General features: G+C 42.5%; 1 protein-coding gene across 2 annotated transcripts in view; it reads right to left on the reverse strand.

The window, feature by feature from the left end:
* The window catches only part of niban1a (niban apoptosis regulator 1a), a 140,648-nt gene that overhangs the window by 70,774 nt on the left and 49,945 nt on the right, over nucleotides 1–19,929 (reverse strand). Inside the window, exons 2-4 of one of the 2 annotated variants that reach the window (XM_063064010.1) lie at nucleotides 17,711–17,841; nucleotides 5,994–6,125; nucleotides 913–1,027 (exon numbers count right to left, since the gene is read on the reverse strand). In XM_063064010.1, the coding sequence (XP_062920080.1) occupies nucleotides 913–1,027; nucleotides 5,994–6,125; nucleotides 17,711–17,841 (378 nt within the window). The remainder of the gene's footprint in view (nucleotides 1–912; nucleotides 1,028–5,993; nucleotides 6,126–17,710; nucleotides 17,842–19,929) is intronic. The other variant, XM_063064011.1, reaches the window with a different exon arrangement.

Raw genomic sequence — 19,929 nt, forward strand, 5'->3', positions numbered from 1 at the left:
CGTTCCAGAATCTGCCTCTCTATCTGCTCCTTGATGTCTCTGTTACTATTGGGGGGGGGGTCTATAAAAATACCCAGTAGAGTTATTGCTCCCTTCCTGTTTTTGGCTTCCACCCACACTGACTCAGTCGACAATCCCTCCATGACTTCCTCCTTTTCTGCTGCCGTGATACTATCCCTGATTAGCAATGCCACTCCCCCACCTCTTTTGCCTCCCTTCCTGTCCTTCTTGAAACATCTAAACCCCGGCACACTAATCAGCCATTCCTGCTCCTGGGACATCCAAATCACTGTAATGGTCACAGCATCATAGTTCCATATATTGATCCATGCTCCAAGCTCATACACCTTGTTTATGATACTCCTTGCATTAAAATAGACACATCTCAAACTATCTGGCTGAGTGCATCTTTGCTCTATCATTCCTCACAAACTCCCTACAAGCTGTCTCTACTTGTGCGCCAACTGCCCCATCCTCTGCCTCTTCATTTCGGTTTCTACACCCCTGAAAATCCAGTTTAAACCCTCCCCAATACCATCAGCAAACTTCCCTTCCAGGATATTTGTTCCTGTCCAGTTCAGGTGCAACCTGCCCCACTTGTACAGGTCACCCCTTCCCCAGAATATTCTGCACCTGCTCAGAGATATCCTGGATCCTAACACCTGGGTAGTAACACATTATCTTGGTGTCTCTTTTTCTGCTACAGAAGCTCCTATCCATCCCCCCAACTATCGCGTCGCCGATGACTATTGCTCCACCTGACTTCATCCTACCTTCCTGAGGCTCAGAACTTTTACTGAGAAGTTGCTCTGAACAAAAATACCCATTTTTCCAGAATAACATGAAGGAAATACAAACATATACTAAGGCAGCTGTGCAAATCAAAATGCCATCAAAATGTCAACAACTCACCGCTTGGGTCAGGGAAATATTTATCCACCAGCAGGGTGTACTCAGCCATGGATGTTAACACCCTGCAGCCAGTGGGATGCAGTTTACATTTTGGGCCACCTCCTTTACGATAGGCCTGACGTAGAGAAGCAACAGACAAAAAATAATCAGTGCCCACAGCAAACCAACTGCAAGTTTAATGTAGTATTAAAAAGCCCGAAAGTATGTACCATGAGTCTCCAGGACGGCCTCTATTCCGCCATTATATGACTACTGAACAGCCCCTTTGCATAAAAATAATTACCTCGACTTCACAATCTAACTTGAAATGATTTTGCATCTTAATATTCACCTGAACTGCACTTTCTCTGTAATTGTAACACTTGATTCTGCATTCTGTTACTCAATGTGTTGATATGATAACGTGATCTATATGGATAAGACAAAGTTTGTAATTGTACTTTTTGGTACATGTGACAATAATAAACCAATTTACCAATGTTTTGTTTTTTTTTCTGTGACAAAATCTCTAGAATTAGGTTCTCCGTTACAGGGGTGAAGTTCTGGTTGAATGTTAACCAGGCAGCAACCCGGTGATGAGCTACCATTGAAAGGCATCTGGGCTCAGGCCACAATTGAGCCTGTAGTGAACAAGCATTCTCCTAAGGCTTGCTGTTCTTCTAGAGGGAGAGTGTTGCCAGGGACTGTGACAAACTAACCTACTAACCCATAAGTCTTTGGAACGAGGGTGGAAATTAGAGCGCCCAGAGAAAGCTCATGCGGGCAAGAGGGGAACGTACAAACTTTTTACAGACAGCAGCTGAATTGAACCTGGATCACTAGCACTGTAATAGCATTACACTAACTGCAATGCTACCATACTGAAGGTTGAGCAGTAGATGTGGTGTATATGGATTTCAGCAAGGCATTTGATAAGGTATCCCATGCAAGGCTTATTGAGAAAGTAAGGAGGCATGGGATCCAAGGGGACCTTGCTTTGTGGATCCGGAACTGGCTTGTCCACAGAAGGCAAAGAGTGGTTGTAGACAGATCATATTCTGCATGGAGGTCAGGGACCAGTGGTGTGCCTCAGGGATCTGTTCTCGGACCCCTACTCTTTGTGATTTTTATAAACGACCTGGATGAGGAAGTGAAGGGATGTGTTAGTAAATTTACTGATGACACAAAGGCTGGGGGTGTTGTGGATAGTGTGGAGGGCTGTCAGAGGTTACAGCAGGACATTGATAAGATGCAAAACAGGGCTGAGAAGTGGCAAATGGAGATTATCCCAGATAAGTGTGAAGTGGTTCATTTTGGTAGGTCAAGTATGATGGCAGAATATAGCATTAATGGTAAGACTCTTGGCAGTGTGGAGGATCAGAAGGATCTTGGGGTCTGAGTCCATAGGACACTCAAAGTTGCTACGCAGGTTGATTCTGTGGTTAAGAAGGCATACGATGCATTGGCCTTCATCAATCTTGGGATTGAGTTTAGGAGCCGAGAGGTAATGTTGCAGCTATATAGGACCCTGGTCAGACCCCACTTGCTCAATTCTGGTCGCCTCACCACAGGAAGGATGTGGAAACCATAGAAAGAGTGCAGAGGAGATTTACAAGGATGCTGCCTGGATTGGGAGCATGCCTTTTGAGAAAAGGTTGAGCAAACTCGGCTTTTTCTCCTTGGAGTGACGGAGGATGAGAGGTGATCTGATAGAGCTGTATAAGATGATGAGAGGCATTGATCGTGTGGGTAGTCAGAGGCTTTTTCCCAGGGCTGAAATGCTAGCACGAGAGGGCACAGTTTTAAGGTGTTTGGAAGTAGGTACAGAGGAGATGTCAGGGGTAAGTATTTTTTTACACAGAGGGTGGTGAATGCATAGAATGGGCTGCCAGCGACGGTGGAGGAGGCGGATACGATAGGGTTTTTTTAAGAGACTCCTGGATAGGTACATGGAGCTTAGAAAAATAGAGGGCTATGGGTAACCCTAGGTAATTTCTAAGGTAAGGATATGTTCGGCACAGCTTTGTGGGCCAAAGGGCATGTATTGTGCTGTAGGTTTTCTACGTTTCTATACTGCCACAATTGTGGTTGACAATTTCAAAGTCACAGTTAATATTCTCACTTTATAGAAATGTATTGTTGAATGCCAAGCTTTCTTTTCAATTTTGTCTGTTAATTCCTCGCCAAGTTTTATATAAAGTAAACAGGCTGACAGGAAGTTCTAAAAACCACTACCAATGGTATTTTAAATACAAATAAAATGATATGGATCTATTCAAGAATATCAGTCACCTCAAATGAAGGCCATTGCATGCTAATAAAGATGAAGTCATTAATTTGATCATCATTGTCACTGTCATTCCATCACAAGTAATCTGCAAAAACTAATTCACACTTAGATATTTATAAAATTCTCTTGAACTGCAGTTGGCCATGTCACTAAGAAACCTCTCTCCTCTTACCATACCAGGGAGGAAAATGACATGAGCAGGACCAATACATGTAATTTATGATCAGTGACTTCCTGCTGACTTCTCTTCCAATTTCAGGAGGAAAAAATAGCGGTGCTGATGCAAAGCATGAAAAGTTATTGAACAGATGCCATAATGATGGTAAAGAAAGCCAACTATCTATTGTATTTACTGTATGTATTATGAATAATACATATTTTTGAAATAAGACATCCAGTGACACTATCATGGAGAATATTAGCTGGGTACCACACGCTATTAGATCACAAAACTCATTGCAAATTTTGCTGATCATAGTGACAATCTTGCTGTGGAGATCAAAGAGAAGCCTGCAAACTGTGCTAAGAATCTACATTCAGTTGTTGCTACTTACAGGGAAGGTGTTCAACCTTCTATTTGTTAATTTTGAGCTTTATAGTCTAATGTAGCACTAGTGCATTTTATTTTGTTTTGGCTTTGATAGCAGTGTCAAACCTGCAGAGACTGGGCAGGTTGTGGAAGGATCACTGTGGGAAGCTTTAGGGACAGTAACTCTGTAAATTATAAGTTAGTTGGGACGAGGCTGGTCTTCAGTTTATGGTTTTGAACTGGGGGAAAGCTGATTTCAATAACACAGAACCTGGTGAAAGTTAGTTGATACGTGAGAATTTTCTAAAAGAGAGTTATTATGAATTCAGAGCCAACGTATTCTATAAGTGAAAGGCAAAGATGGCAAGAATAAGAAATCTTTGACTACAGAACATTTTGATCCAGAGAGGGAAAAACAAAGGAAAGCTATGGGAGGGAAAGGAAACTAGGTTTCAAGGAGCTTCTTGAGAAATGTTGAGCATGTAGATTACAATTTAGGGTGTCCAAAGAGCAGCCATGAATACCCTTGGCAAATAAGATTTAAGCAGAATCCCAGTATATTCTGCAAGTATACTAAGAACAAGAGGATAGCCAGGGAAAGAGTAAATTCCCCAAAGGACCAAAGGGTTAAACTATGTTAGGAGCCAGGTGATGTGGACAAGTCTTAAACAAGTACATACTTTTCATCTGTATTCACCAAAAGGAAAGACATGGAAATTAGTCAGTTCAGAGAGAGGTACAAGGACATTCTGGAGCAGATCTTTATCAAGAAGGAGAAGGTGCTAGATGTCATGGAACGCTTTAGAATTGACGCGTTCCCAAGGCTGGCTGAGATCTATCCCAAGTTGCTATTAGAAGCAAGGGAGGAGACACTTGGAACCCTGACAGAGATTTTTGTATCTTCTCTAGCCATGGGTAAGGTACAAGAAGACAGCAGAAATGCTAATGATTTTCCTGTATTTAAGGGGGGCAGCGGGGATTAACTATTTAACTATAGGCCAGCCTATAATTCAGTGGAAAGGAAATTATTGGAGAAAATCCTAAGGAATGGGATGTATGTACATTTGGAAGGGCAGCAGCTCATCAGGCATGGCCAGCATGGCTTTGTGCAGGAGAAATCAGAAATCCCGACTTGACTCACTAACTTGATTGAGCTTTTAGAGAAAACAACTAAGAAAACTGATGGGGAGAAAGGATGGCAGATGTTGTCTATGTGGACTTCAGTAAGGTATTTGCCAATGCCTGGCATGGTAGGCTGGTCCAGAGAGGTCAAGGCAAATTGGTTAACTGAATCCAGATTGCTTATGGAAGGCAGAGGGGAGTAGTGGAAGGAAGAATTTGTGACCAGTGGTACCTCACAAAAGATTGGTGTTGAGACCCTTTTTGTTTGTAATATATATTAATATTCTGGATGAGAATATAGGAAGTATGAATAATAAATTTGTGGCTGACATGCATGTTGTTGGTGTTGTGGATATCGAGGACGGTTGTCTAAGCTTTCAGCAGAATACAGATAGAAGGCAAGCCAGAGTGTTGAATGGAATTTAACCCTGACAAATGTGAGATGATGCATTTTGGGAATTCAGATAGATGTAGGACATATGCATAAATAACAAGGCTCGAGGAAATGATGATGACCAGAGGCTCCTTGGGACTCAGGTCCATAATTCCCTGAAAGTAGCTGTACAGCGAGGTGCTTGGTGTAGAAGGCATACAGCATGCTTGTTTTCACCGGCAAGGGCAAATAATATGAAAGTTGGTGCATTTTGTTGCAAATTCAGAAAATACAGATTAGAGCATACCTAAGTGCAACTCTGTTTACCACGTTATTGAAATGATGTGGTTTTACTTGAGAAGTGCAAAGGAAATTCACCAGGCTGTTGTCTGGACTAGAGAACTGCAGCGATAAGGAGAAATTTAATAGACTGATTTTGTGTTCTCTGGAGCAGATTTTGGTCGGGGATGATCAAATGGATGTATATAAAATCATGTGAGGCACAGGGAGGAGCGAGAGTAGAATATTTACTCCTAAGATAAGGGTATGAAAAACAAGATGCATGGGTTTAAAGTTAGAGGAAGGGCTTCTGAAGGGGATTTGAGGGGAAAGTTTATTTCATTCAGAGAGCGATTGATATCTAGAACTTGCCACATCATTACATTCATGAAACAGTTACACAGGCACGCGAATAAGCATGGTGTAGATGGATATGGACTTAAAAGTCAGCATCAACATGTTGGGCCAAAATGGCCCATATTTGTGCTATGACATTGAGAACTACTTACATCCTTGTTTTCATAGCATTCAATGCTGTTGTCATTTTTTACAACGAGGTATCGATCTCTCCATTTCTTCAATTCTTCCACATATTGTATCACGACTTGTTCATATACCACTGTCCCAGTGTCTACTGGCTCCTGAAAGAAAGCATTTCAGATCTAAAGCATAGTTCAGAGAAAACCAATTACTTCATTTTAAGTTATTTGAGTGAGAGATTTGGTATCTCACCATAAAACGCAATTAGAAACATGTCAAGCACCAATAAAACAATGCTTGGTGCTGAGCATCAGGGATGTGTGTAGACTCTGACTTTGATTCATGCCTTTCCCAGAACAAATCAGTCCAGACAAGGGGCTGTACATGACACCATAGGAAACTTCAGTGGGAAGTGGGGAAAAGCAGCACTCTTACAGAGTGTGTCAAATCTTGAGACTACTGAGTATCAGAGGAGGAAGGACATTCAATCGTTTGATACAGATTTCCTGGCTCCACTTTTCACCAAGGTTAACAGGCCATTAAAAAAAACAGGAGCTAGAAGCAAAATATTTTTTAAAAAAAAAGAACGAGCGCATCAAAGAAAATTAAACTGCATTTTGTTTTTTTTTAGACACAAAAGCTTTCATCTAATGTCAGTTATTTTTCCATTCTGAAAGCAACTTCATTAATCTGTAGGAGAAAGTCCAAATAAAGTTACATTAACAATATATCCATTTGCTTTAATTAAGGCCAAAACGTGCAAATAAGGGCAGCGAGAGACAGCAGCAATCCTTAATCACCACTGAATATGGAATTAATGAAATGTGGTTGTGAAGATTTTCATTTTGGTATGTCCAGTGAAACCACAAATACATCTCAAAGATCTCATTAGTAGTACCCAATAGAGGAACCTTTCATTAAAGCATTCACAATGTTGGTAAACCAAACAAGCAGAAGCATTCTTACATCAAATAATGAAATCTCTGTCAACATGTTCACTCATCTAATCTGCCCAGACTTCATTTATTGGAGCAATAATACTTTAATTTCGGTGCAATGTCTATAAATATATCCAATTACTCAGAAATCAGCTAATGACTAATCTGTCATGGGTTGAGGTTAGAGCTTTCTTCATCAGATGGGGAAAGAACAAATGGTCAGTATTAACAGCAACGTTCACAATCTGTATCAAGTCAAGTATTATAATTTAGGCAAACACAACAACTGAAAAGTCCTCAGAAAGAATGCGGGGCTATTATTTATACCAATGACCAGATGCTCTGCTTTACTGTTTGGCTCAGGTGTAAAATGCTTACCAGAACATTGAACTAACTTCCCAGCCATGGGTAATTATTTATTTTATGTTTAATTGGTTGGGTAAACCAGGATCTCTGAGATTACATCTTCAATGAAACAGCATCTGAACAGTATAAAAACATGCCCTCTCATTTTTTTTTACAGCAGCATGGTCCAATCATTGCTCTGAGCAGGAATTTATTTTTTTTTTACACAGCCTGAAAACTGCACGGCACTTTAATAAAACATCATATAAAGAAAATTCCAGCTGTTCAGCAACACAGGCTATGTGCATGGGAGTGTTTCAATTACTACATGACCATACAGCCCCACAGCTTAGAGGGAACAGTGGTGTCAACCTAGATTATGTTGTCAAGCCTCCAGACTGGTGCTTAAACTCACTGGAATTTAGGTGGAAGTGTGTATATTTCAACAAAAAATGACTAAAGTCTCCTTTCCTTTTACACCTGGACAGACATGCAGAGGACAGGGTACAAAAGCAACTGGATAATATGGTCCTAATTCAAATGCCTATTTGAACATTGCAGTGGAACCTCCTGAATCAGAGGGTGAATTGTTGCAGACCGGCATACCATCACATCAGCAGCAAGATTGCTTTGTGCAAAAATGCAACACTTGTCTGTGTGCAAATTTCTCTTCCTTTGAAACAATGGCCTGTGTTCATTGATAAGTGTAGCATTTTAGAACTAATCTTTTCAATGTTAGTGATGTCAGAAAAGGAGATAGAGATTGTTTCACTGAATATATGCAAATCCTCCCAGGATTTTCAGAGCATTCCGAGGAAGAAAACTCTGTGAATATATACAAGAGTGAATTACAGAGATTGGGGAGGAAGGTGTGGACTTCCAAGTTCCCAGTTTCCTATGTTAACTAAAGCAAGACACACAAAATGCTGGAGGAACACAGCAGGTCAGGGAGCATCTGTGGGAAAAAAGTACAATCGACATTTTGGGCCAAAACCCTTTGGCAGGAATGGAGAGAAAAAAGCTGAGGAGTAGATTTAAAAAGTGGGGGATGGGGGTGGGGGGGAGGAGAGAGGAACACAAGGTGATAGGTGAAACAAAGGGGGAAGGGGGAAGTAAAGAGCTGTGAGGTCGATTGGTGAAAGTGATACAGGGCTGGAGAAGGGGGAGTCAGATAGGAGAGAACAGAAGGCCATGGAAGAAAGAAAAGGAACACCAGAGGGAGGAAATGAGCAGGCAAGGAGATAAGATGAGAGAGGGAAAAGGGGATGGGGAATGGTGAGGGGGGGCATTACCTTGAAGTTTGAGAAATTGACGTTCATGCCATCAGGTTGGAGGCTACCCAGACAGAATATAAGGTGTTGTTCTTCCAACCTGAGTGTGGCCTCATCGCGACAGTAGAGGAGGCCATGGATTGACACATCGGAATGGGATTGGGAAGTGGAATTTAAATGGGTGGCCACTGGGAGATCTCGCTTCTTCAGGTGGACAGAGTGTAGGTGCTCGACAAAGCAGTCTCCCAATCTACTTCGGGTCTCACCGGAATACAGGAGGCCACATTTGGGCACTGGACACAGTATATGACCCCAACAGACTCACAGGTGAAGTGTTGCCTCACCTGGAAAGACTGTTTGGGGCCCTGAATGGCAGCAAAGGAGGTGGTATAGGGGCAGGTGTAGTATTTGTTTCGCTTGCAAGGATAAGTGCCAGGAGGGAGATCAGTGGACAATGAAGTCACATAGGGAGCAATCCCATTGGAAAGTGGGGAGGGAAATGTGCTTGGTGGTAGGATCCCATTGGAGTTCCCACCGGAGAATTATGTACTGGATGTGGAGGCTGGTAGGTGAGGACAAGGAACCCTATCCCTTGTAGGAAGGCGGGAGGAAGGGGTGAGAACAGACGTGTGTGAAATGGAAGGGACACAGTTGAGGGCAGCGTTGACGGTGGAGAAAGGGAAGCCCCTTTCTTTGAAAAAGGAGGCCATCACTTTCATACTAGAATGAAAAGCCTCATCCTGAGAGCAGATGTGATGGAGACAGAAAACCTGAGAGAAGGGGAAGGTGTTTTTACCAGTAACAGGGTGTGAAGAGGAACAGCCCAGGTAGCTGTGAGAGTCAGTGGGTTTATAATAGACATCAGTTTATAAGGTATCTCCAGAGATAGGGACAGTGATATCGAGAAAGGCGAGTGAGGTGTCGGAGATGGACCAGGTAAATTTGAGGGCAGATTGGAAGTTGGAGGCAAAGTTGATGAAGTCGACAAGCTTGAATCAGTGCAGGAAGCAGCACCAATGCAGTCTTCAATGTAGTGTAGGAAAAGTGGGGGACGGACACCAGTGAAGGCTTGGAACATAGACTGTTCCACACAGCCGACAAAAAGGCAGGCATAGCTGGGACCCATGTGAGAGCCCATGGTTACTTCTTTTGACTATTTTAACTTCCTTCATTTTACCTTGAACTTAGAAGGAATTTTGAAGAATCAAGGTATGGGTTTGTTCAGAGAGATCACAACCAAAAAAAAATGTCTACCCCAGATCAGAAACTCAATAAGCGATGCTAAGGTTCGGGTGCAAAACCGAATGAGCATTGCACTGTCAGTGTATTTATATAGAACAGTAGTGCCTCTCTCAAGTGAATCCAAAAGGTTCTGCGGCAAATAAGAAGAGAAATTATCCACCATTTTCCTCAATTCCCATTGTTGAAAAACATTGTCTGGCCATTATCACATTCCGGAGCTTACTCTGCATAAACTGTTGCAGCATTTCCTGAAATATAACACTGGCACCACTTCAGAACTATCATGACTGTTAAAATGATTCAGAATCAGGTTTATTGTCACTGACATATGTGTGAAATTTGTTGTTTTGCAGCAGCAGTACAGTGCAAGATACAAAAATTACTAGAAGTTACAAAATAAATAAATATTGCAAAAGACAAATACGAGATAGTGTTCATTGGTTCATGGACAGTGCAGAAATCTGATGGGAGAGTGGAGGAAGCTGTTCCTAAAATATTGAGTGTGTGTCTTTAGGCTCCTGTACCTCTACCCCAATGGTAGTAAAGTGCAGAGGCCATGTCTTGGATGGTGAGCATCTTCAATCATGGCCACCACCTTCTTGAAGCACCTTCGTGATATTTTCGACAGCAGGGAGGGTCATGCCTGCAATGGAGCTGTCTGAGTTTACAGTCCTCCGCAGTCTCTTGTGATCCTGTGCAAGGCAGCCTCCATATGGCGACATACCTTGGTGTCAAGGTTAAATCCTGCAGAATCCATTGGTCTGATGGTTGATTTGTACAGTAGGAAGCATCAAATACTCAATGGATTGCAACACCATCAATGGGAAATTGACCCACTGTTTTGAATAATTTTCCTGGGAGGTAGTGCATAGATAATTTTTTTGAGAGATATAGAGGCTCGGGTTAAGAAAAAGAAGGAAGTGCGTAGTAGGTATAGACAGTCAGCAACAAATGAGAAATGCAAGGGAACACTTAAGAAGGAAACCAGGAAGACTGAAAGAAGACATGAGGTTGCTCTAGCAGACCTGGTAATGGAGAATCCTAAGGGTTTCTACAGATATGTTAATAGCAAAAGGATAGCAAGGGACAAAATTGGTCCTCTGGAAGATCAGAATGGTAATCTACGTGTGGAGCCAAGAGAGATGGGAGAGATCTTCAATGGGGTTTTTGGCTCTGTATTTACTTGGGAGACGGACACAGAGTCAAAAGATGTGAGGCAATGCCATGGAACCTATACAGATTACAGAGGAGAACTTCAACATGGAATTCAGCAAGGCCTTTGGCAAGGTCCCACATGGGAGGTTAGTCAAGAAGTTTCAGTTGTTTGGCATCCAAGTTGGGGTAGTAAATTGGATTAGACATTGGCTTTGCAGAAGAAGCCAGGCAGTGGTTGTAAATGGATGCCTCTCTGACTGGAGGCCCATGACTGGAGGTATGCATCAGGGATCGGTGCTAGATCCATTGTTGTTTGCATCTATATCAACAATCTGGATGATAATGTCGTAAACTGCATCAGCAAATTTGCGGATGACACTAAGTTTGGGGGTGTAGTGGATAGCGAGGAAGACTATCAAAGCTTGCTGCATGATCTGAACAAGCTGGAGATATGAGCTGATAAGTAGCTGATGGAATTTAATGTAGACAAATGTGAAGTGTTGAACTTCAGCAGGACCAACCAAGGTAGGTCTTATATGGTGAGCAGCAGGGCACTGAGGAATGTGGTAGAACTGAGGGATCTGGGAAGAGAGATCCATAATTCCTTGAAAGTGGTGTCACAGGTAGATAGGGTCATAAGGAAAGCTTTTAGCATACTGGCCTTCATAAATTAATGTATTGAGTACTGGAGTTCAGATGTTACGTTGAAATTGTGTGAGTCATTATTGAGGTCTAATTTGACGTATTGAGTGTAGTTTTGGTCACCTACCTGCAGAAAGGATGTAAGTAAGATTGAAAGAGTGGAGAGAACATTTACAAGGATGTAGCTAGGACTTGAGGACCTGAATTATAGAGAAAGGTTGAACAGGTTTGGACTTTATTTCCTGGAAGATAGAAGATTGAGGGGAGATTTGATAGAGGTATAAAATATTATGAGGGCCATTGGTAGGGTAAATGCAAGTAGTTTTTTTTTCCACTGAGCTTGAATGAGTCTACAACTAGAGGTCATGGGTTAAGGGTGAAAAGTGAAATGTTTAAGAGGAACTTCTTCACTCAGAGGCTGGTGAGAGTGTGGAACAAGCTGCTAGTGCTCGTGGTAGATGAAGGATAATTTCAACATTTAAGAGAAATTTCATAGGTACACGGATGAGAGGGATATGGGGTGTGATGGTCCAGCTGCAGGTCGATTGGACTAGGCAGATTAATGGTTCAGCATAAACTGGATGGGCCAAACAGCCTGTTTCTATGCTGTAGTGTTCTATGACTTCTGATGGATATATTAGGAGGAAAAATGGAGGTTAGCTATTGTCTTAAAATTACATTTCCTCCTTCAGAAGGAATGAAAAAAATGTTTACAGTGAGGTTCCATTGTTGCAAGCATAATAGTCAAATAAATGTTCTGTAAGATCTCTGACCTCCTGCTCCATGCCTTTACTGGCTTCTACCAATGAGGGCTGTTGCTCAGCTCACATGATGCCCCTGTTGCACTAGCCTACAAACACTTGGGGCTTCAAATCGTCACGATCACTCTTTCAAAGCAGCACAGGCTCGAGTTCAGTAAAGGGGAACATAAGGGGTGAGGTACAAACTAGATCTAGCAGTAACATCATGTCAAAAATCGGAAATGTGACCACAAATCACGTGCCACACTTGAGCAGTTTCACAGGAAATCCATAAGGAACACACTCAGCCTGATTCATGATGATAATTCATGAATGCATGACGAACAGATGCAGAGCCTCACTTCCACTGGCCTTCAGGAGATAACGTTGACTTTGCTGAAATTATAAGATCAGTTCACTTAAACAGCTATAGACATCTGCATGGTTCAGACACATGGAGTAGTCAAGGTTAGTTTAAAATCCCTGGGTGGAAATAGATAGGGAGAGTTCTGGAGGAAAAATTGAATCTTATGAGTCAAAGAAAATTAAATCTTTTGCTACTTCATAAAAGCAGTGGCAACATTGGAGCAATGGTGACATTTCAGGAAGCAAGTATTCTAGGCTGCAGTAAAGTTGAAGAAGAACTACTCGAACCTCAGGGAGCAAGACAGGCAAAACAAATCAATTGAGCTGCTCAGTTTTGGGCATGTTGAATGGGTTTTGAGCAGCTCTAACAATGAGTACCTCTTCTTCAATGAAGGGCAAACTTTCACAATCTCGCCACAGAGCCCAAAGTAAACTCCCTTATCACTTTTCAGCTTCCTTGTGCTTTCTTTTGAGGTGTGACACACCCCTTTGTTGTGCCCTCCCAATACCAGAGCTGAAGCAGGATTTCGGATGGGGACCAGAACCAAATTAATGCCTGTTCTCTGAACGATTGTCCACAAATCACTGGTACGAGTCCTCCTTGAGTAACAACAAAGTTCTGTTCCTGAAAATTGTTCATAACCCAAACACTTCACAAGTCAAAAATGCAGCCTCCTGGCACAACACTTAAATGAAAACCCTAAGCCAGGGAAGGGAAATGTCTAGTTCAAGCAGGGCATTGAACTCAACCATTCAGATATTTCCATAAACCGTGTTCCCATACGAGAGAAGGTGCCTGCAACCCCACAGTAGCCAGCAAATCGGTAGCACAAGAGATTCTGCAGAAGCTGGAAATCTTGAGCAACACACACACGCAATTCTGGGGGATCTCAGCGAGTCAAGCAGCTACTACGGAGGGGAATATACAGTTGCTGTTTTGGGCCTAGACCCTTCCTCACTCCAGTCCTGATGAATGTCTTGGCACAAACTGTCAATTGTTTATTCCCCTTCATGGATGCTGTTTGACTTGCTGAGGTTCCTTCAGCAGTTTATGTGTGTCGCAGTGAATCCAAGTCACCCTTTTCCCAACTGCTCACTCCTATTTATAGGCTGTATGTAAAATTGGGTGCTTGTAGTCTGGGGAGGATCTATATTCTAATATAAAATGACCACTAGATGAGAATCTCACTGTCAAAGATTAGTCAACGTCCAATATCAACTTCAGTGCTAATATCCATGGAGGTTTTGAGTACCAAAACAACATCTGGAATGGGAGATGGAACGTTTAACTCTCGGCCTGGTAGCAGAAGTGGCTGAGAGGCGACATGATGCATTTGTTAAAAAAAATTATGAGAGGCACGAGTAGGTTAGACAGACATAGTCTGTTTTCCATATGGTAATGGCATCTAAAACTAGAGGTTATGGATTTTGAAGTGAAAAGAAGGGCTTCTACAAGGGATCAAAGGGAAAGACTTTTCCAAAGAGTAGTTGGTATCTGGAATGAGCTGCCAGAGAATGTGGTGGAAGCAGGAACAGTAACAACATTTAAGAAAGTTCTAAACAGGTATTGGAATGAGCAATCAGAGAGGGATATAGAAGCAAGTGGGATTAGTATAGATAAGCAGGGACACAGGAGGCTGACGGGCCTGATTCCACGGTGTTTACAATATGACTGGATGGGATCACATCACAGTACAATCCTTCACTGCCAACATTTGTGGCTCTCAGGTATCATTTGATTAACTCGAGGCAAAGTTTAAAAACTGGATTAGAAAGTAGAACATACCTATGATTAAGCACTCTGACAGAATCGTGACTAACAACTGCAGAAGGGCAGCCTCTTTTCGTAGTTCAGTTGATCATTTGTTGAAGCTGATGTATTTTGATAAAATGTGGGGATATTCAAAGCCTTTGAACTCAACCACTTCCTGGCCTGACAAGTCATGCAAATAATTTGCTACATCCAAGGTTCAGCTGAAGTCAGGCTCAAATCTAATGTAAATGGTAGAATTACTGGGATAGTGCGTTCAAGTTATAGTTACAGGGACTGTGCTCATTCAGGACTAGCTTGACTGGAATCTGAATGTTTGTAACTTTGCCGTTTCTTATGTGAGCTTCAGATGAAAGATCAAAGTCAAAGAAGAGTTTATTGTTGCATGCCCCAGTACATGTGTACACAGGTGCAGTGAAAAACCTACTTGCAGCAACATCACAGGTGGTACATAACATCATATAATTAGCATTTTCAAGAAAACATAAATTATACGTGCATAACTTTTACAAGAAAACGCAATTAGAACAAAAAAAATCCATTTTCATGCAAGGTGGTCAAGTGTTCAGAGTATTGCTAAACTGTAGTGATTAGGATTTGGCACTTGATTCTAGAACTGAATGGTTGAAGAGAAGCAACTGGCGATGTGGGTCTTCAGATTTCTATACTTTCTTCCCAATGGTAGCTGCGAAAAGATGGCATGGCCTGGATGCAGGATATCTTTAATGGTAGATCTTGCCTTCCTGAGACAGCACCACCTGTAGATACTACCAATGGTGGGGAGTGATGTGCCTGAGATTTACTGGGCAAACTCTACTACTTTCTGTAGCTGCTTATGTTCCTATACATTCAAATCGCCATACCAGACCACGATGCTTCTAACAATACATTGTGGAAGTTTGTTGGAGGGTTCAATTACAATCCAAACCGCCTTAACCTCTGAAAAAGGTAAAGATACCAGTGTGATTTTCTTATGATTACATCTATATGGTGGGCCCAGGACAGGTCATCCAATATGTTAGTGCCCAGGAATTTAATGCCACAGACCCTCTTCAATGCCAAACTCCAGAGTAGACTGGTGCAAGTTCGTCCTCCTTCCCCTTCCTGGAATCAACAGTCACCTCCTTAGTTCTCCTGATGTTGAGTGAGAGGTGGTTTTCGTGGCATCACTCAACCAGGTTACCTGTCTCGTTTAAGTGAACTGACTCATTGTCACCTGTGACTCATCTAACAACAGTAGTGTCATCATGAATAGGATGGAATGGCAGCTTAGCTACACTGTCATGTAAGGCTAATTGTGAAGAGTGGAGAGTGGAGAGTGGAGAAGGGAGAAGGGAGAGTGGAGAGAGGAGAGTGGAAAGTGGAGAAGGGAGAGTGGAAAGTGGAGAGTGGAGCAGGGAGAGTGGAGAGTGGAGAGTGGAGAATGGAGAGTGGAGAATGGAGAGTGGAGAAGGGAGAGTGGAGAGTGGAGAAGGGAGAGTGGAGAGTGGAGAGTGGAGAAGGGAGAGTGGAGAGTGGAGAGTGGAGAGTGGAGACGGGAGAGTGGAGAGTGGAGAGTGGAGAAGGGAGAGTGGAGAGTGGAGAAGGCAGAGTGGAGAAGGGAGAGTGGAGAGTGGAGAGTGGAGAAGGGAGAGTGGAGAGTGGAGAGTGGAGAGTGGAGACGGGAGAGTGGAGAGTGGAGAGTGGAGAAGAGAGAGTGGAGAGTGGAGAGTGGAGAAGGGAGAGTGGAGAGTGGAGAGTGGAGAATGGAGAAGGGAGAGTGGAGAGTGGAGAGTGGAGAGTGGAGAAGGGAGAGTGGAGAGTGGAGAGTGGAGAGTGGAGAAGGGAGAGTGGAGAGTGGAGAGTGGAGAATGGAGAAGGGAGAGTGGAGAGTGGAGAGTGGAGAGTGGAGAGTGGAGAAGGGAGAGTGGAGAGTGGAGAGTGGAGAGTGGAGAAGGGAGAGTGGAGAGTGGAGAGTGGAGAGTGGAGAAGGGAGACGGGAGAGTGGAGAAGGGAGAAGGGAGAGTGGAGAGTGGAGAAGGGAGAGTGGAGAGTGGAGAGTGGAGAGTGGAGAAGGGAGAGTGGAGAGTGGAGAGCGGAGAGTGGAGAAGGGAGAGTGGAGAGTGGAGAGTGGAGAGTGGAGAAGGGAGAGTGGAGAGTGGAGAGTGGAGAGTGGAGAGTGGAGAGTGCAGAAGGGAGAGTGGAGAGTGGAGAGTGGAGAGTGGAGAATAGAGAAGGGAGAGTGGAGAGTGGAGAGTGGAGAGTGGAGAAGGGAGAGTGGAGAATGGAGAGTGGAAAGGGAGAGTGGAGAGTGGAGAAGGGAGAGTGGAGAGTGGAGAGTGGAGAAGGGAGAGTGGAGAGTGGAGAGTGGAGAGTGGAGAATGGAGAAGGGAGAGTGGAGAGTGGAGAAGGGAGAAGGGAGAGTGGAGAGTGGAGAAGGGAGAGTGGAGAGTGGAGAATGGAGAAGGGAGAGTGGAGAGTGGAGAAGGGAGAAGGGAGAGTGGAGAGTGGAGAGTGGAGAAGGGAGAAGGGAGAGTGGAGAGTGGAGAGTGGAGAATGGAGAGTGGAGAGTGGAGTGGAGCGAAGCGCACAGATTTGAGGCACACCTGTACTGATGGGTCAATGAGGAGATGGTGTTGTTACCAGTCGTCACTGACCGAAGTCTGCAATGAGGTAGTTGAGTATCTAATTGCAGAAGGAGGAATAGAGTCCCTGGGTCTTGAATTTTGACAGTGGGTTGAGATGGAATGCTTTTGTTGAACATCAAGCTGTAGCCTATAAGTAACAGCCTGCCATCCAAGCTCCTGTCCAGAACAGAGTGAAGACCAGACAAAGCACTCCTTCTGTGGTGCTGATTGCAAACTAGATGATTGGACTGAAATGTTGGTTTCACTTTGCCAAGTGGAATAACTAAGGTAACAATACTGGGAGGACCTTGGGAGCTGAAAGGATATATGTGCAGGAGATTGGGGCAACCATGAGGCATGGGCTGGTTTCAGCACTAAATTTTTGCTTGCCCTTCCACAGATGGTGTCTGACTAGCTGAATATTCCAAATATTTCCTGTTTTTATTTCAGACCATCAGCACACACAGTAGGATGTTTATGGAGATGATTCCTTGAGCTCTGCTGCAGTCGGGATGGACCATACCCATAGGGAATGTGGCTCAGAGTTCAGAATGATCCACATGCCCTCGGAATGTATGTCACTGAAGTTCATAAGATGACACTTCCAATGCTGAAGTATATACAGTATCTTATACTATATATAAAGTATATATAGTATCTCATACCATACCTTCCGACGCAGTAGTTGGGGCTGGACCTCTCCACCTTGCTCTATCTCATGCCGAATGTGATTGAAAAAGGTCACAGGGTATTGCCGCTGATAATGAGGGCTGAAATTCTTAAGTTCTGCTTCAGCCTTGCCTAAAAATAGAACAGGAAAATAATAGTAAATTGGAACACAGAAACAAAACCAGAGGCTTGCATGAATCATGATGGAATCCACCAGGTTAGATAGTAATAATAACTTTATTTACAGTATTTAGCACCTTTTGTAGAATAAGATGCACGCTCAAAGTGCTTTACATAGATTGTAAAATTAAATCAATATAGTCATAAAAATATGTGACAAAATTTAAAACATAAGTAAAAATGAATATTATATAGAATAAAATGTAATAAAATATATCAAATTATACAAATATAATCAACATCAACAGGCATTAAGTAATCCTAAAAGCAAGCCAAATTTTTAAAAAGCAGGCTTTTAGAAGAGCTTTGAAACATTCCACAGTACTAGCCTGGCGTATCTCAGTCAGTAGAGTAATCCTGATTTTTGGTGCTTAAGAGTAGAAGTCCACATTACCAGTTCTTATATGCTTGGCTCTACGAACACTAAGCAAATCATTTTCTCAGATATAAGATTATGAACAGGGATGTAAGGGGATAGACATTTCAAAATATACAGAAGAGCTAGATTATTCAGAGCTTTGTATACAATTAAAAGCATTTTAAAATTGATTCTAAAGGACACAGACCCAGTGTAATGATGCAAAGCTTGTGAAGTGTGCTCAGATTTCATGATTTTTTTTTGGATGAGGGTTCTTCAGGCTACATTTTGAACAAGCTGCAACCGATTTATATCCTTCTTAGGCAGTCCTGAAAAGGGTGCATTACAGTAGTCTAATCAGATAAAACAAAAGCATGCATCTTGAGATGTTATAAGAAGTCGAACTCTCGCAATGCTCAATGAGGGGATGCAGTCTGAGTAATATGTACGTTAAGCAACACAGTTTCTGTACAATGACTTGATCTAAAACCTGACTGAAACCTGTCAAGAATAGAACTTTTATTCAAGTAATCACTTAATTGTCGAAAAACTCCTTTCAATAATAACAAAAACATTAAATTCTTACTAATTAAGTGCAGAAGGAAATACTAATGCTCTTTGGGCTCCCAGTTGCCTTGTATAATGCTGAAAATAAAGGTACTGGCAGGTGTGGTGTATTTCTCTGCTGCACTCTGCACTGTGAGGGCTGAGTGAGTAAAAACAGGAAAGAGCAAGTGCACTTCCAGCTGGGCAAGAAGCAAAATAGGCTCACTGGTCCTGTTTGTTAGCTCCTCAAGAAATTCAAACATTAGTCATGACAAACTGACATTAACTGTCTTTGATTAATCTGGAGCTCTCTAAATGATGTTAAAACACTATCACTCAGAATTTTTCCAATGATTTGGTCACTGTCACTGTCTAATTTTTATTGATTTCCCCTAAGCAAGATGCATTAAGCTAACGTTTACTTTACTCCTTTTTTTTTGTGCTGTTAGAACAGTATTGTGGATCACCCTAAAGCCATTTAGCCAATCCACATTAAATGAAACTCTTTAGAAATAGAGTGAAAGGGACTGCTGAAAAAGGAGAAAAGCAAAAAGATTTATGTAAGCCTGATAACGTTTATCGTTTGTTGACTACAGCCCCGCCTTCAACACTATCATTCTAAATTAACTCTGGACCCTGGGAGTCAATGCCTTCCTTTGTAACTGGATCCTTGATGTCTTGACCAACAGAGTGTACAGATAGTCAACAACACCTCTGCTGATGTTATTCTAAACACTGGTGCTCCATAAGTTTGTATGCTAAGTCCCCTACTCTACTCCCGGTACACTTGTGACTGCTCGAATTCCATCTACAAGTTTTGAGATACAACTGTATTGGGCCAAATCACAAGTAACGAAGAGTAGGAGCACATGAAGGAGACAGAGAGCTTAGTAACATGTTTTCATGACAACAACAGTTGCAAAAGGAAGAAGCTTGTTATTGAAAGGGGGAGGAGGCTGTTTGAGGATGAGAGCTTCAAATATCGGGGAGTGGACATTACCAATAGCTTTTACTGTCTAAACACATTGATACTATGGTCTCGAAAGCTCACCAGCTTCTCTACTTCCTCAGGAGACTGAAGAGATTTGGCATGTCCCTGTTGACGCTCACCAATTTCTATCAATGCATCAAAGAAA

The sequence above is a fragment of the Mobula hypostoma genome, chromosome 12 (genome assembly GCF_963921235.1).
Source record: "Mobula hypostoma chromosome 12, sMobHyp1.1, whole genome shotgun sequence".
Lineage (NCBI taxonomy): Eukaryota > Metazoa > Chordata > Chondrichthyes > Myliobatiformes > Myliobatidae > Mobula > Mobula hypostoma.